Below are 14,627 nucleotides of genomic sequence, written 5' to 3'. Positions count from 1 at the left end.
CCCCCCCCCCCCCCCCCCCCCCCAGGTGCCCATCCCCGGGCGTCGGCCCCCCCGGCCGCCGGGCCTGGCGGCTCCGCCAATGGCTGGGCCGGGCGGGCGAGCGCGACCCCCGCCGCCGCCATTGGCTGAGCCCCTGTACGTCACTTCCCCGCTGAGCCAAAAGGACATTTTGTCTTTGACTGTAAATGAGCCCCTCCCCCACCCCACCCCTCCCTCCCCCCCCTCCCCCCCCCCCTTTCCCCTCCCCCCCCCTTCCTCCTCCCCCTCCCCCAGCCGCCACCCCTTCCCTTCCCCTCCCCCCCCGCCACCCTTCCCCTCCCCCCTCCTCCCCCAGCCCCCTCCCCGGGCGGTGCCGAGGCCCCGGTGGGGTCCCCAGGGCCCCGGTCCCAGCTCGCACCCATGGTCCGCCACCCACGCGTGGCACTGCCCCTGCCCAGCCCCCCCCGGTGCGGGTGCCCACCTCCTAGCTGGGGGGGGGGGGGGCTTGGGGAGGCCTGGGGAGCTTGGGGCCGTGGGCACCGTCCCAGCCTGGCCCCTCCCGCAGGTGGCTGATGGCAAGCGCAAAAGAAAGAGCAGCCATGTTTGGTGAAGACCAGCATGTCAGGTACGGCTCCCCCCCGGACCCCCCGGCACTGCCGGCACCCTGGGGTCCCCCGTGCACCCCATGTTCCTGCTGATCCCACAGGTCCCTTGGCACCCCCACGTCCCTGCTGGCACCCCAGGTCCCCCAGGCACCCCGTGTCCCTTCTGGCACCCCAGGGTCCCTTGGACACTCCCACGTCCTTGCCAGCACCCCAAGACCCTGTGGGCACCCCGTGTCCTTGTTATTCCCCAGGGTCCCACGGGCACCCCGACATCACTGCTGGGCACCCCAGGGTCCCCTGGGAAGCCCCATGTCCCTCCTGGCACCCCTGTTCCTGCTGAGTCGCCCAGGGTCCCTTGGGCACCCCAATGTCACTGCGGCCACCCCAGGGTCCCCCGGGCACCCCATTCCTTGCCAGGCACCCCAGGGTCCCTGGGGGACCCCATGTTCCTGCCAACCCCCCAGGGTCCCCTGGCCCCCCAGCACCCCCATCCCTGCTGGTCCCACAGTGTCCCCAGCACCCCACGTCCCTGCCAGGACCCCAGCACCCCTGTCCTCCAGGGTCCTGTCCCCCCCCCCGTGCCTGGGGCCGTGGGTCGGGCCGTGGCGCGCTATCGGGCCAGCAGCACCCTGGGGTGGGAGATAAGGGGGCCCGGCCAGCGCTGCCCCCCAGCCCTGCCCCATTCCCCAGCGGGGAGCGCCGGCACGGCCAGATCCTGCCGGGCAGAGGAGGGCTGCGCCTCCCCGCTCGAGGAGGGGCAGAGCACCCAGGGCCCCCCATCCGGCACACACGTGCACCAGGGTGGGCTTTTGGGACCCCAACTCCTGGGTTTGCTCCATGCCGGGGGTGGGCGGGGAGCCCGGGGTTGGGGGGACCCCTCCATGTATTGTGGGTGCCTCAGTTTCCCTGTGAGGCTGGTGATGGGGGGGGGGGGGGGGCTTGGGGGCTGGTCCCCAGGCTGGGAGGCTGGGGGACCCCGGACAATAGCGGGACAGTGGCCTTGTGTGCCGGGGGACAGGGACGCTCCCCCCCTGCAGCCGGCTCCCTGCCGGATATGGGCTTTATTGCTGCGGGGGCTCGGGCAGCCCCCCCCACCCCCAGCCCCCAGCCTTTAACCCTTCCCATGCCGGGGCTGCCTGCAGTGGGGCAGGGCAGATGGGCTGCAGGGGGAAACTGAGCAGGGAGGAGATGCAGCGGGGGTCCCTGACACCCAGCACCCACCCCCCCCAGGGTACATCCCTAGTTACCTGGACAAAGATGAACAGTGCGTGTGTGCGGGGACAAAGCCACCGGCTACCACTACCGCTGCATCACCTGCGAGGGCTGCAAGGTGAGAGGGCAAGGTGCGGCAGGGGGTCACGGGGCTCACCGGGCTCACCGCGTCACCCCCCACCCCTGCTATCCCTAGGGCTTTTTCCGTCGGACCATCCAGAAGAACCTGCACCCCCCTACTCCTGCAAGTACGATGGCTGCTGCGTCATCGACAAGATCACCCAACCAGTGCCAGCTCTGCCGCTTCAAGAAATGCATCTCCGTGGGCATGGCCATGGACCGTGCTGCGGGGGGGGCACCCACTGCTGCCACGGGGGTGGGTTGGGGTCCCGGCACGGCTGGGGTGCTGTGGGGTGCAGCGTGGGCCCGGGCCGCAGGCACAGGGGTGCCACGCCGCAGCCGTGGGGTGGGATACATTCTGTGTGGGGCTGGAAGGGGGTGCTGGCTGATGGCGGGGGGTCCCGGCAGTGGTGCTGGATTCGAAGCGGGTAGCGAAGCGGAAGCTGATCGAGGAGAACCGGGACGCGGCGGAAGGAGGAGATGATCAAGTCGCTGCAGCATCGCCCCAACCCCAGCGCGGAGGATGGAGCTGATCCACGTGGTGACAGAAGCCCACCGCAGCACCAACGCCCAGGGCAGCCACTGGAAGCAGAAGCGGAAATTCCTGGTGAGGGCATGGGGTGGGGGGAGCCCACTGGCACCCTGGGCCACCACCCCGCCCCCCCCCCCCCGGTGTCAGCTGAGCACCCCCCAGCTCGGTGCACATGGCGGGCAGCGTGCACGGTGCCTCCGCACCAGGGGGGCGGTCGGTGCTGGGGCTTTGGGACGTCGCCCGGTGTCCTTGAGCTTGTCACCCCCAGAAGGGTTAAGGGGTGAGCGGTGACCGAAGGGGACAGCTGCGGGGTGGCCCTGTCCCTGTCCCCGCGCTGGCACACAGCTCCCTCTCCTGGCTGCTGCCCCGCGCCCAGCCCTGCCTCGGTTCCCCCTGCCGTGATGGGTGCTGGGGGGGGGGAATCACAGCGCAGCCCCCAACCCCGCCATCCATCCCCCCAGCCCAGGACATCGGCCATCACCCATGGCCTCCATGCCTGATGGGGACAAGTCGACCTGGAGGCGTTCAGCGAGTTTACAAAAATCATCACCCCGGCCATCACCCGCGTGGTCGACTTTGCCAAAAAACTGCCTATGTTTTCGGAGGTAAGGGGGGTCCAGGGGAGGCGGGGGGGCGGGGCTGCAGCGGTCCCCCCTGCTGATGCTGTCACCCCCCCCCCCTCCCTGCAGCTGCCTTGCGAAGACCAGATCATCCTGCTGAATGCTGCATGGAGATCATGTCGCTGCGGCGGCTGTGCGCTACGACCCCGAGCGAGACGCTGACGCTCAGCGGGGAGATGGCCGTCAAGCGCGAGCAGCTCAAGAACGGCGGCCTCGGCGTCGTCTCCGATGCCATTTTCGACCTGGGCAAGTCCCTCTCTGCCTTCAACCTGGACGACACCGAGGTGGCCCTGCTCCAGCTGTGCTGCTCATGTCCTCAGGTAGCGACATCAGTGTCCGCGCCCAGGATGCTGGGGTGCGGAACGGGGTGGGCACCCAATGCCTGGGGAGCCATAAGGTGCATGGGTGGGCACCCTGATGCCCAGAATCTTCAGCATCCTGAGGGTGCGTTGGGGGGCACCCGATGCCTGGAGCCCCCGGCATCCTGGGGGTGCATTGGACAGGCACCCCAATGCTCGGAGCCCTTGGCATCCTGGGGGCATATTCACCAGTGCCCCGATGCCCAGAGCCCCCCGCCATCCTGGGGGTGCGTTGGGTGGCACCCCAATGCCATGAGCCCCTGGCATCCTGGGTGTGCATTGGGTGGGCACCCCGATGCCCAGAATCTTCAGCATCCTGAGGGTGCGTTGAGTGGGCACCCCAATGTCCAGAGTCCCTGGCATCCTGGGGTGTGTTGGGGGGGCACCCCAATGCCCAGAATCTTCAGCACCCTGGGGGTTGTTGGGGGCACCCCGATGCCCAGCCCCCAGCATCCTGGGGGTGCGTTGGGTGGGCACCTGGGGAACTGTGCCCCACTGGCTCTGGGGGGATATGGGGTGGGCACGCCAATGCCGGGGTGCATGGGGTTGGGCACCTGGATGCTGTGAGTCCTCGGAGGTGGGCACGGCTGGGAGCTCCACGTGGCACTCAAACCCCACTGCCCTAGAGGCTGGGGGGGGCACGGAGGGGCACCCAAATGCCCCTGGGGAGCTGGCCAGGCCATACTGGGGGAATGTGGGGAGCACCCTCATTCCCTGTGCTGGGGACTGGGCTGGGCTGAAAGGGTGCAAAAGTAGGCACCCCAATCCCTGTGCCCCGGGAGTATGGAGTGGGCACCGCAATCCCTAACCTGCAGCCTGGGTTGCAGAGGGTGGGCACCCCAGTCCCAGTGCCCAGGAGCACAGGGTCAGCACCCTAATCCCAGTGCCCTGGAGCCTGAGGGTGCAAGGTGGCACCCCAATCCCTAACTGCCAGCCTGGGGGTGCAGGGGGTGGGCACCCCAGTCCCGGTGCCAGGAGCACAGGGTCAGCACCCTAATCCCAGTGCCCGGAGCCTGGGGGTGCAAGGGTGGGCACCCTAATCCCTAACGCTGCAGCCTGGGGGTGCAGGTGGGGCACCCCAGTCCCATGCCCAGAGCACAGGGTCAGCACCCTAATCCCAGTGCCCTGGAGCCTGGGGGTGCAAGGTGGGCACCCCAATCCCTAACGCTGCAGCCTGGGGGTGCAGAGGGTGGGCCCCCACACCAGTGCCCATGAGCATGGTGTGGCACCCTAATCCCAGTGCCACAGCAGCCTGGGGGTGGCAAGGGTGGGCAACCCCAGTCCCCATGCCCCAAAGCATGGGGTGGGCACCCAATCCCTAACGCTGCAGCCTAGGGGGCAGGGTGGGCACCCCACCACCCCGTGCCAGGATGAGCCCCTCCCTGGGGAGCCATGCCAGCTGCAGGGGTCTACAGGTGGGCAACCCAACACCACGGGGGGGGGACACGGGGTGCGCAGCCTTGGCGGGGAGGGTGATCCCCCTCCCTGGACGGTGGATTCCTTGTTCCCGCAGACCGGACGGGCTGATCTGCGTGGAGAAGATCGAAGTGCCAGGAGACGTACCGCTGGCCTTCGAGCACTACATCCTACCGAAACACAACATCCCACTTCTGGCCAAGTGCTGATGAAGGTGACGGATCTGCGGATGATCGGCGCCTGCCACGCCAGCCGCTTCCGCACATGAAGGTGGAGTGGTCCCACCGAGCGCTTCCCCCCCCTCTTCCTCGAGGTCTTCGAGGACAGGAGGTGTAGGGCGCCCACACCCCCAGTGCTCCCCCCCCACCCCGCCCAGCTGCTGCCCCCCTCCACCACCCCCCCTACATTTTTCTTATCCCTGCCCCACACCCCTCCAGGGGCGAGCGGGGGGATGCTGCGCCCAGGTGGGGGGTCCCGCTGCGCCCCCCGCCGCGCCCCCCACCCCCCGCGCCCCAGGACTTGAGAATTTGTGTTGTTTGCACAGGAAGGGCCCCGATGGTCGAGCGTTTCCTTTATTGTCCTCTCTTCTTAGATTATTATTTTTAAGCATTTCCCTTCCCTGAGAGGCTAATAATTAAACTACTGCACTTTGGAAGGAGAGAGGAGGAGGAGAGGAAGAGCAGAGGAGAGGAGGGGCTCTGGGCTGCACAGAGGGCGCCCCGGCCGGGGGGGGGGGCCCGTGGCCACATGCACTTTTGGCCGGGCAGCGGGGGCCGGAGGGGGGGTTGGGGCCAGGACCCCCCCATAGCGGGGTGGGGGGCACCGGGGGGGCATGGCGGTGGCAGGGGGGACCCCAGCCTAAAGGGGGGCAGGGTGGTGGGTACCCCACCCGCCGCCTCTGGTCTGCCCCGGCTGGGTTGTGCCCCCCCACCCCCCTACCCCAGATTTGGGCCAGATTCGGGGCTTTGGTTTCTCTCTTTTTGGGCTGAGAGGAGACGATTTGTGCCAAGCGCCGGCGGACACTGGGGCTGCGGGACACCGGGGGGCGTCGTGGGGACCTCTGCGGCTGCCCCCCCCCACCTTTTGCCGTTGTCTTTTTTTTTTTTTTTTTTTTTTTTTGTTGTGTTGTTTTTAACCCCTCGCGTGGGTTTATTTTCGGTCCGTCAGGAGTTGCAAAGGCCCCGGAGGTGCCGGCGAGGGGGAGGGGGCAGCGGGTGCCCCCCCCAGGACCCCACATGTCCCCCACTGCACTACTGCCCTGGCCCCTCAGCAGCAGCACTTCGGGGGGCTGCACCCCCAACCGCTCCCCCTCTCCCGGGGGGGCCAGGTGGCGGCAGGGGCCGGTAGGGGGCTGGGGGGGGGCCGGGGGGCCCAGCTCGTGGGGGGCAGGGCTGTGGCGGGGCACCCCGGGATGGTTTTATCACCTTTTTCCCCCCCCAGAGTTAGGTTTGTGAATTTTTCTTACCTCAGGCGGAGGCGAGGGGGGGTGCGGGCCGGGGGGTGGCGGCAGGCAGGCAGCCTGCCGGGGCCACCTAAGCTATTATATATATATAAAATATTATAAAATATATAATTTTGTAATTAAAAAAAAAAATCTTTTACGGGTCGTTTAAAAGCAAGCAACCCAACACAGAGCACTCCCCACCCCCCACCCCGGGCACAGGGCCAGGCTGGGCTCCCCACCACAGCCCAGCCCCCCCCCCCCCTGGGGGTCATGTCCAGGGGTCCCGCACCCCCTGCAGCCAGTCAGGGGGTGCAGTGGGGCTGTGGCATGGCAGGGCTGTGGCAGCATGGGTGCCCTGGCAGCCGCGGGGGGGTCACGGTGCCCCCGGCCCCTCGCAGCAGGGCCACTTTGCATGTGGTGCAAAATGTCTTAAAACTCTCACCCCAGGTGCCCGGCGCGGGGCGGGGGGGGGTCCCAATGTGGCCCCCCAGCAGGCACGGCTGCAGGTTGTGCAATAGGAAACCATGTGGGGGGGCACAGGGGCTGGGGCTCACCCCCCCACCCCCCATGGTCACGCAAGCCTGTGCTGCGTGCGCCATCCAGCACTGGCCGAACACGTGCCTTCGGGCTGGGGGCAGGGGCCACAGCCCCCCCGGCGTGCCTGTGCCATCTGATGCCGGTGCAGCGCCGTGCATGCTGGGCAATGCCCGTGTGGTGGCCGCGCTGTGCCGTGCGGTGCTGGTGCAGTGGCTAAGCTGTGCCGTGCAGTGGCCGTGCATGTTGGTGCAGTGCAGTGCAGCGGCCATGCCTTGCTGGGTGCAGCAGCTATGCGTGGTGCAACGCTGGCACAGCAGCCAAGCGTGTGGTGCAGTGTGGCATGCTGCTGCAGTGGTGCAGCAGCAAAACCACGCCATTGCAGTGGCCATGCAGCACCATTGCAGTGGCTCACACAAGCCAGTGCAGTGATCCTGCAGTCCATCGCAGGGGCCCTGCCATGCAGTGCAGTGGCCGCATGCTGCTGCAGTGGTGGTGCAGTGGCCGTCCCAACCACTGCAGTGGGGCCGTGCAGTACCAGTGCAGTAGCTGCAGCACCATCGCAGTGGCGTGCCGTGCCAGTGCAGTGGGTTGCATGCGCTGCAGTGCTGTGCACACGACTGCAGTGGCTGTGCAGTAGCTGTGCAGCACCATCGCAGTGGCCGTGCATGCTGCTGCAGTGGTGGTGCAGTGGCCAAGCCATGCGAGTGTAGTGGCCATGCAGCACCATTGCAGTGGCTGCACCACACCGGCACAGTGGCCCTGCAGTGCCGGTGCGGTGGCCGTGCACGCTGCTGCACTGCTGGTGCCGTAGCACCGCAATGCCGTGTCCCCCTGCGCATGCTGCCCTGCCTGCTCGCTGCCCCACTCGCTGCCCACCCACACGGGGCAGGACGGAGCCGTCACAGGACGTCTTAAGCAGCAAATGTGACACCACCCCCCCCCCCCAGCCGGGTGAGGGCCCCCCCGGGCAGCAGCACGGTGCCCTGGGGTGGATAATCCTTGGGGGGCCCAGTCCACCCCTGCCCCACTGGCCAGCACCCCCTCGCACTCCCCGGCCGCTCCCTCTTGTCTCCGTCTCGCGTCGCCATCGCACGTCCAGCATCGGCCCCGGCTTCACCGGGGGGGGGCAGGACCGGTGCTCCCCCCACCCCCCCGCCACTGCCTCCCCCGGCCGTCCCCATCCCCGCCCCCTGTCCCCGTGTGCCCCGGCCCCCCTAAGCACATACCTCATGGCTCCCGGAGCTGCCTGCTCGGGGCGGCGTCGAGCCCCGCCGGCACGGCTCGGCACGCCCTGGCACGGCACGGCCTGGCGTGGGGTCCCCCTACTATGCATGGTGGCGGCGGGGGGCCACGGCCGGCGTCGCTGAATGTAGGGCGCGGGACGGGGGGGCCGCTGAGCTCCGTGACAATCACAGTCTGTGACGTGCGATTTTAAACCCTTTTGTGTTTGGTCAGATTTAAAGAAGATATTTTTATGGTAATTGTTGCTGGTCTATTTTACTATATATTTATGTAATAAATATATGATGAAAAAAAAAAAAAAAAACAACCAACCAACCAAACCCACCCACACGGCTTGGCTGGATCCGGCCTCTTGCTTTCCACCACTGGCTGCCAAAGTGGGGGGGCCGGGGCGGGGGAACCCCCCCGGCACTGCCAGTGGAGCCGTGGGGCTGGTGCCCGACTGGGGTGGAGGGTGGGGGGTGTTCTGGCATCCTGGGGGGTGCAGCCCCCCCTGCCCCACCCTGGGGTCCGGCAGGCGCTGTGGGGGTTCGTGCTGCACCTGGGGGGGTTGGGTCGTGCGTCTGTGTCCCCTCCCCACCCGCGGTGCTATGTACGGGGTGGCGGGTGCGTGGGGGAGGGGGTCCCTGGGGTCCGTCGGGCCCTACTGGGCGTCGATGCGGAAGGAGCAGCTTCTCGGAGTGGGTTGTTGAGGGTGCGCAGTCCGGCAGCTTCAGCAGCAGTTTGGTGAAGCGCGATGTCTCCGCCGGTGCGTCTTCAGCACGAGGGCGCGCAGGGCGCGGATCAGCGTCTCCTGCAGCTGCTCCACCGATGCCGTGTCCTCCATGCCCGAGCGGTCTGCGGGGACGGGGTGTCACCAGGCGGGCAGCAATCCCCCCGGCGCGGCCCCACCCCCGCAACATCACCCTGGCTCCCACCTGCCGAGACCAGACGACGGCGGTGAAGAGCCCCAGCTCCTCGTCGGTGAGGTCGAGGGCGCTGAGCTTCTCGCTGAACTCGAACATGGAGCTGAGCAGGTCACCCATGCCCATGCCCACAGCTCCTCCAGGCTGTACTTTGTCCGGCTCATGAAAGTCACCGTCTGCTCCTTCACGTCGAAGAGCGAGGCGAAGCGAACCATCAGCACCTGTGGCACACGCGGCGTCAGTGGGACGGGGACACCCTGCAACGCGATGGCTACTGTGCAGCGCTGTGGAGTGTTGAGCAAATGCCATGCTCTGTGCGTGCCGTGGGGCACTGGGCAATGCCGTGCGTGGTGCTGCAACTCAGTGCATGGGACACCATGCAGTGCCACGGGGCACTGTGCCAGGCCGTGGATGCCACACAGTGCCAGGGGCTCCGTGCCATGCTCTGGGGCACCGTGCAATGCTCTAGGAGAACAGTGCCCACACCGTGGGGCTCCATGCTGGTCCATGGGGCACCGTGCCAATCCTGGGGCATCATGCAATGCCATGGAGCATCGTGCCAATCCGTGGAGCACTGTGCAATGCCATGGAGTACCGTGCCAATCCATGGGCACCGTGCAATGCCACAAGGCTCCATGCTGGTCCACGGGGCACCGTGCAATGCCATGGAGCACCGTGCCAATCCATGGGCACCGTGCAATGCCACAAGGCTCCATGCTGGTCCACGGGGCACCGTGCAATGCCATGGAGCACCGTGCCAATCCATGGGGCACCGTACAATGCCACAAGGCTCCATGCTGGTCCACGGGGCACCGTGCAATGCCACCAGGCTCCATGCTGGTCCGTGGGGCACCATGCAATGCTATGGCACTGTGCAAATCCACGTGATCATGCAATGGCACAGAGCAACATGCCGTGCCATGGGGCACTGTGCAAAGCCGTGGGGCACCATGCCGGGCCACGTGGCATCATGGCCTCCATTGAACCCTCACGTCCCACGACATACTCGAAGGTGCCAGCCTTGAGCAGGGTGACCTGGTCGTGCTGGGAGAGGGCCTGGAAGCCGGGAATGTGCTTGGCGAACTCGACCACCTCACGGACGGCGGGGGTGAAGCTGAGGGAGAAATCCTCCCAGATCTCCTGCACCGAGCGCCCGCTGCGGCCAGGCAGGTGGCTGTTCATGGGGCAGGCCTGCGGGTGACGGCACGGCTCAGCCCGGCACCGCGGGGCTCCCCCAGCCCCCCACCCGGCTCGGACAAGGCGATTAGTGCGATTAGTGTCTAAAATACCCTGGGGGGGAGCGGGAGCCCCCGGGTGCTCACCGGCAGGACGTCCTTGGTGCCACAGGGCCAGGACAGCCCCGCGCCGGGGGCTCGGGTAGGCGGGGGGCAGAGCCGGGGTTCGGGGGGGGGGGGCCCAGGTTGGGGAGCGTCCCAGCGTAGGAGGCTGCTGTCGCAGGCGGGGGGGTCCCAGCTTGTCGTGTGCATAGACGAAGATCTCCTTGTGGGCCTTGGCCCCTGCGCGATGACGTCCTCGGTGGCCCCCCGGGGCTGGGTGAGCGGGGGGGTGTCCTGCTGGGGGAACTGGGAGAGCAGGCCGGGGGGCGAGCAGTGGGGGCCGGGGGCGGTGCGCGGCCCCCTCCCGGCACTGGACCCTCGCCGGGGACGGGCATCCCTGGCAGGGCGCTGCCCATGCCGCTCATGGCGCTCTGCATCTCCGCCAGCATCCGCTGCTTCTCCCGCTTGGGGATGCGCCCGAAGCGCACCGCTGCGGGGGACACCGGCGTTAGTGAGCAACCAGGGCACACCGACCCCCCCCCAGCCCTGCATGATGTGGAGCTGGGGGCTGCAAGGAACGTGGCTGCATCCCTACCCCCCCATCCTAGAGGGGGGACAGTCCTGAGTGCCAGGGCACTTGACCCTGGAGGGGACATTCAGCCCCCAGCATGGGGGTACCTGGTCCTGGAGGGGACACACAACCCAGCATGGGGGTGACCCATCCCAGGAGGGACACTCACCCCCAGCGTGGGAGGACACAGTCCTGAATGTGGGGGTACCAGTCCTGAAGGGGGACACAGCCCCCAGCATGGGGGAGACACATCCCAGGAGGGACACACAGCCCCCAGCATGGGAGGACATGGTCCTGAATGTGGGGGTACCCAGTCTTGAAGGGGACACAGCCCCCAGCATGGGGGGGGGACCCATTCCAGGAGGAGATGTGCAGCCTATGGAAGGGGGGGACATCCTGTGGGCATACATGGCACCCAGTGCAGGCAGAGGGACACAGCTCCAGGGGACATACAGCCCTGCCTGTGGAGGGGACCAGCCCACAAGGGGACACACATACACCCCCAGGGACTGTAACATGGGGTCCCCAGTTCCTGGGGGGGCCGGGGGGGGCTGAGCTCACCATCACGGGACATGCCGACCAGCACTTCTTGAAGCGGCACTGCTGGCAGCGGTTGCGGTTGATGCGGAATGGAGCAGTTCTCATCTTCAGGCACTTCTTGTACTGGATGTTCTGCTGGATGCTGCGACGGAAAAGCCCTGTGGGGTAGGGGGGGGTCACTCAGGGACCCCAGCACAGCGGGGGCTACCACCACCCCCTCTGGCCCCATCCCTGGTACCTTGCAGCCCTCACGGCATGGACGCGTAGTGGAAGCCGGAGACATCCCCGCAGACCTTGCAGAGCAGCACCATCCCGTTCAGCTCTATGGAGGGACAGGGTGAGTGGGGTCCCGACGTGCCCACTGGGGTGGGGTGGGCACACACACCACATGCCGTCCCCCCACCTGCCCCACTCACTGGTGACGGTGCTGCCAGCTTGCTGGGCGAGCTGCGGCGCCGCTCATCACAGGGACCTGCTGCACCCCGGGGAAGTTCACTGAGGAGCTGTACAGGAGGAGGAGGAGGAGGAGGAGAGGAGGAGGAGGAGGAGGAGTTGGATGAAGGGGACCATCCTCATGGGGGGCCAGCGAGCCCCCACCGTAGGCACGGGATCCTGGAGGGAGCCGGTGGGTGATGGGGGAAAGTAGGTGGGAAGGGCTGGGAGCCCGGGGAGCTGCTGTTGGAGCTGTCGCTGCAGAGCGAGACGGGGCTGGTGCGTTGGGCGAGGCGCCGCTGGAGCCCACGTAGCTGATCACACCGCCTGTGAGCAGAGCACGGGACCACCTGTACTGAGCTGCACCGGGCTCAGCCACCCCCGGCCGACAGCAGGAGGGTGTCCCTGGGGAAGCCCTCAAACGCATCCTTGGACCCACGGCACTCTGCCGCAGCGTGACCACACGTGTGCCGCCCACCCTGACTCAGGCACAGCGCCTGCCAGATGCCACGGGTGCTGGCCCCACGTGGGACAGGATGGCCTGGGTGTGGGCTAGTTGGGGACATGGGCACGGCGCCCCGGAAGCATCCGTGGGAGGAACGGCGGGCTGGGAACCCATCAGAGGCGTCACCGGGAGGTCACGGCAGTTCCACCTGCCGCCTCCGGCCCGTGGCACAGCCTGGTGCTCAGCCCCATGGCGCAGCCCCCCATAGCACTGGGGTGGTGGGGGGTGTGTGTCACAGGGCAGCCCCCCTCAGTTGGCAGGATGCAACCCCACTGCTGGGTGAGGCTGGGGGTGCTCTGCATGGGGGTACCCCACAAAAGTGGGGACCAGCATGGGGGCACATGCCCTGGCACAGGTCACAGCCCCCCCCCCCAAACACCACACACAGCACCGGGACGCTGCTCTGGCTGACTCAGGGCCGCGACACGTGAGGGTGATGTTGGGGACACACGGGATGGCCGGGGCCCATGTGTCCTCCCGCCGCACACGGTGCCGCTGGCACGGATACCGCCATGCCGGAGCCAGCCTGCCACCGCCAGTCTGAGCCACCTCCAAAGAGGGTCACTGAATTGGGGACAGTGGGTCCCCTACCACCTCCCACCCAGGACTGCAATTCCTGGGGACACCCAGCTGCAATTCCAAATATTGAGTGGGGGGTCCCATCAGCCCAAAGCCCCTGGGACCCCCCACTCAATATTTGGAGGGGGGGTCCCGGGGGCTTTGGGGGCAAGGACACCCCCCAAGGGTTTGCCCCAAAGACGTGGGGCTATTCCCGACCCCACAGCACCGGACCCCCCCGAGGACCCCCCCTCAATCGGCCTCCCCCCCCTCCTCCAGCCCCAGCTCAGGCGGCCTCACGCCGCCGCCCCACGTGCTCGCGCCGCACGTGGCCTCCCGCGGTCCCGCCCCTTCACCGCTTTGCCCCGCCCCTTCCCTCCCATTGGTCCGCCGCGAATCCACGCCCCTTTTTATCGTTGCCCTGGTGATAGCCCGCCCTCCCCAGGTTGGAAAGGGCGAGTGGAACGCGGCGTCCCCGCTTCCGGGTGTGACGTCACGAGGGGGGGTAGCGATGATGTCATGAGGCGACCAATGGGCGGGGGCGGGGCGGGGCTGCGGGGAAAACAAACTCCGCACGTGGCAGCGGCGGGGAGGGGGACACGTGCCGGGGGGGGGGGGGGGGGGGGGGCACCGCCTCCGTTTCCCCCTTTCCCCCCCCCCCCGCCTCCTCCGTTCCTGTTGCCGGTGCGCGTCCCCGCGCGGGGCGCCCCGACACGGTGGCACCGCCCCCGCCGCCCACGGAGCGCTCGGTCCCCGCTTGTCCCGGTCCCGGAGCGCTCTCCCCTCCGCTGCCCGGGATAGCCGGGTGCACCGAGCCCGGTTCCTCACCCTTCGCACCCCCGTGTCCATCGCGCCCCGGCGTTCAGGACTCCCGGCTCCCGGTCTCCATCCCCACCGGAGCACCCCGGTACCGGTGTCCAGGGCGCCCCGTGGCGCAAGACGCCCGGTGCCCAGGCGCATCCCTCCCTGCCCCCCGCCCGTGGGACGCCCCGCCCCGCCGCCCGAGCCTTACCCCGCTATGCAGGACCGCCCGGTCCCGGTAGGAAGCAGCCCCGCTCCGGATGCGGTCCCGGTGCGCATCCTGCCCTGTCGGGTGTGCAGGACCCCCCGTCCCGGTAGCCGTCCCCCTCCGCCTCACAGTCCCGTGCACCGACCCCCACCTCCGATCCGATGCTCGGAACCGCTCCAGCTGCTGGTGCCCGCAACGGTCCCGCCGCGCACACCCGCGGGGAGGGGGGGGGGGGCGGGGGAGGGGGGGTCCGTTCCGCCGGGGCACGGACCTGTGCTGCCGGCTTCGGGGGCGGCCATCCTCACCGGGGGAGGGGGGTGGGGGGGGGCGGCGTGTCCCGGCTCCGCTGAGGGAACGGCGCCGAAGGGGGCCGCGGGAAGCCGAGCTGAGCCAAGCCGAGCCGTGCCGTGCCGCGCCGCCGCCCGGCAAGGGCTGTTGTGCGCCCGGCGCCCGCCCCGCCGCCCGCCCGGACCGGCCGCGGCTGCGCACTGGGCCGCACGCGGCGCCGCCGCCTCCCCCATGTGATTCCCGGGGAGAGCCTCGTGCCCCAGTGACACACTTTCCGCCGGCGGCCCCGGCCCCGCGGCGCCACCGGGGAGCCCGGCGATAACGGGGACCCCCGCCCCGGGGCCGCCTCCCGGCCCCGCAGGGACCGGCCCCTGGCACTGGCCCCGCTCGCCCTGGCTGGGGCTGCCCGGGTGCTGCTGTCCCACTGCATGGCACCGGGGTGGTGGCAGGGACAGCTGTGACTTGTCACCCTGAGA

At 68.5% G+C, this 14,627-nt stretch overlaps 2 protein-coding genes and 1 pseudogene across 2 annotated transcripts; 1 reads left to right on the top strand and 2 right to left on the bottom strand.

Annotated features, from left to right (window-relative positions):
• Positions 1-552: 552 nt before the first annotated feature.
• LOC119159030 lies at positions 553-6,289 on the top strand (annotated as a pseudogene).
• LOC119158904 lies at positions 5,950-8,318 on the bottom strand. The gene is made up of 3 exons (XM_037411343.1): positions 7,437-8,318; positions 7,302-7,333; positions 5,950-7,066 (listed from the first exon to the last, which is right to left on the bottom strand). The coding sequence occupies exons 1-3, from the start codon at positions 8,155-8,157 to the stop codon at positions 6,590-6,592; spliced, it is 1,230 nt and encodes a 409-aa protein (XP_037267240.1). The 5' UTR covers positions 8,158-8,318; the 3' UTR covers positions 5,950-6,589.
• A 271-nt stretch (positions 8,319-8,589) lies between these two features.
• Positions 8,590-14,281, bottom strand: NR1D1 (nuclear receptor subfamily 1 group D member 1). Its single transcript, XM_037411344.1, is given in 19 exon segments — positions 8,590-8,734; positions 8,736-8,817; positions 8,820-8,914; positions 8,994-9,099; positions 9,102-9,192; positions 9,974-10,214; positions 10,250-10,438; positions 10,440-10,488; positions 10,491-10,562; positions 10,565-10,738; positions 11,381-11,401; positions 11,404-11,517; positions 11,598-11,681; positions 11,772-11,924; positions 11,927-11,968; positions 11,971-12,037; positions 12,040-12,075; positions 12,078-12,118; positions 14,135-14,281. Coding segments are annotated over 19 exon segments (1,710 nt in total). The 5' UTR covers positions 14,163-14,281; the 3' UTR covers positions 8,590-8,709.
• Positions 14,282-14,627: the final 346 nt, after the last annotated feature.

This window comes from Falco rusticolus, chromosome 18, assembly GCF_015220075.1.
Source record: "Falco rusticolus isolate bFalRus1 chromosome 18, bFalRus1.pri, whole genome shotgun sequence".
Taxonomy (NCBI): Eukaryota; Metazoa; Chordata; class Aves; order Falconiformes; family Falconidae; genus Falco; species Falco rusticolus.
Note: the sequence above shows the minus strand (reverse complement) of the source record. Positions and strands in the feature narration are given on the sequence as shown.

Bases quoted from the DNA above. Each gene is read 5' to 3' on its own strand.
- LOC119158904 (XM_037411343.1), bottom strand. From the start codon at position 8,157: ATGCATAGTAGGGGGACCCCACGCCAGGCCGTGCCGTGCCAGGGCGTG. The intron at 7,334-7,436 runs TGCACAGCACTG...CACTGCAGTGGT, and splicing joins GCACAGCCACTGCAGTCGTG to TGGGACGGCCACTGCACCAC. The intron at 7,067-7,301 runs ATGCGGCCACTG...CACTGCACCAAC, and splicing joins TGCACCACCACTGCAGCAGC to ATGCACGGCCACTGCACGGC.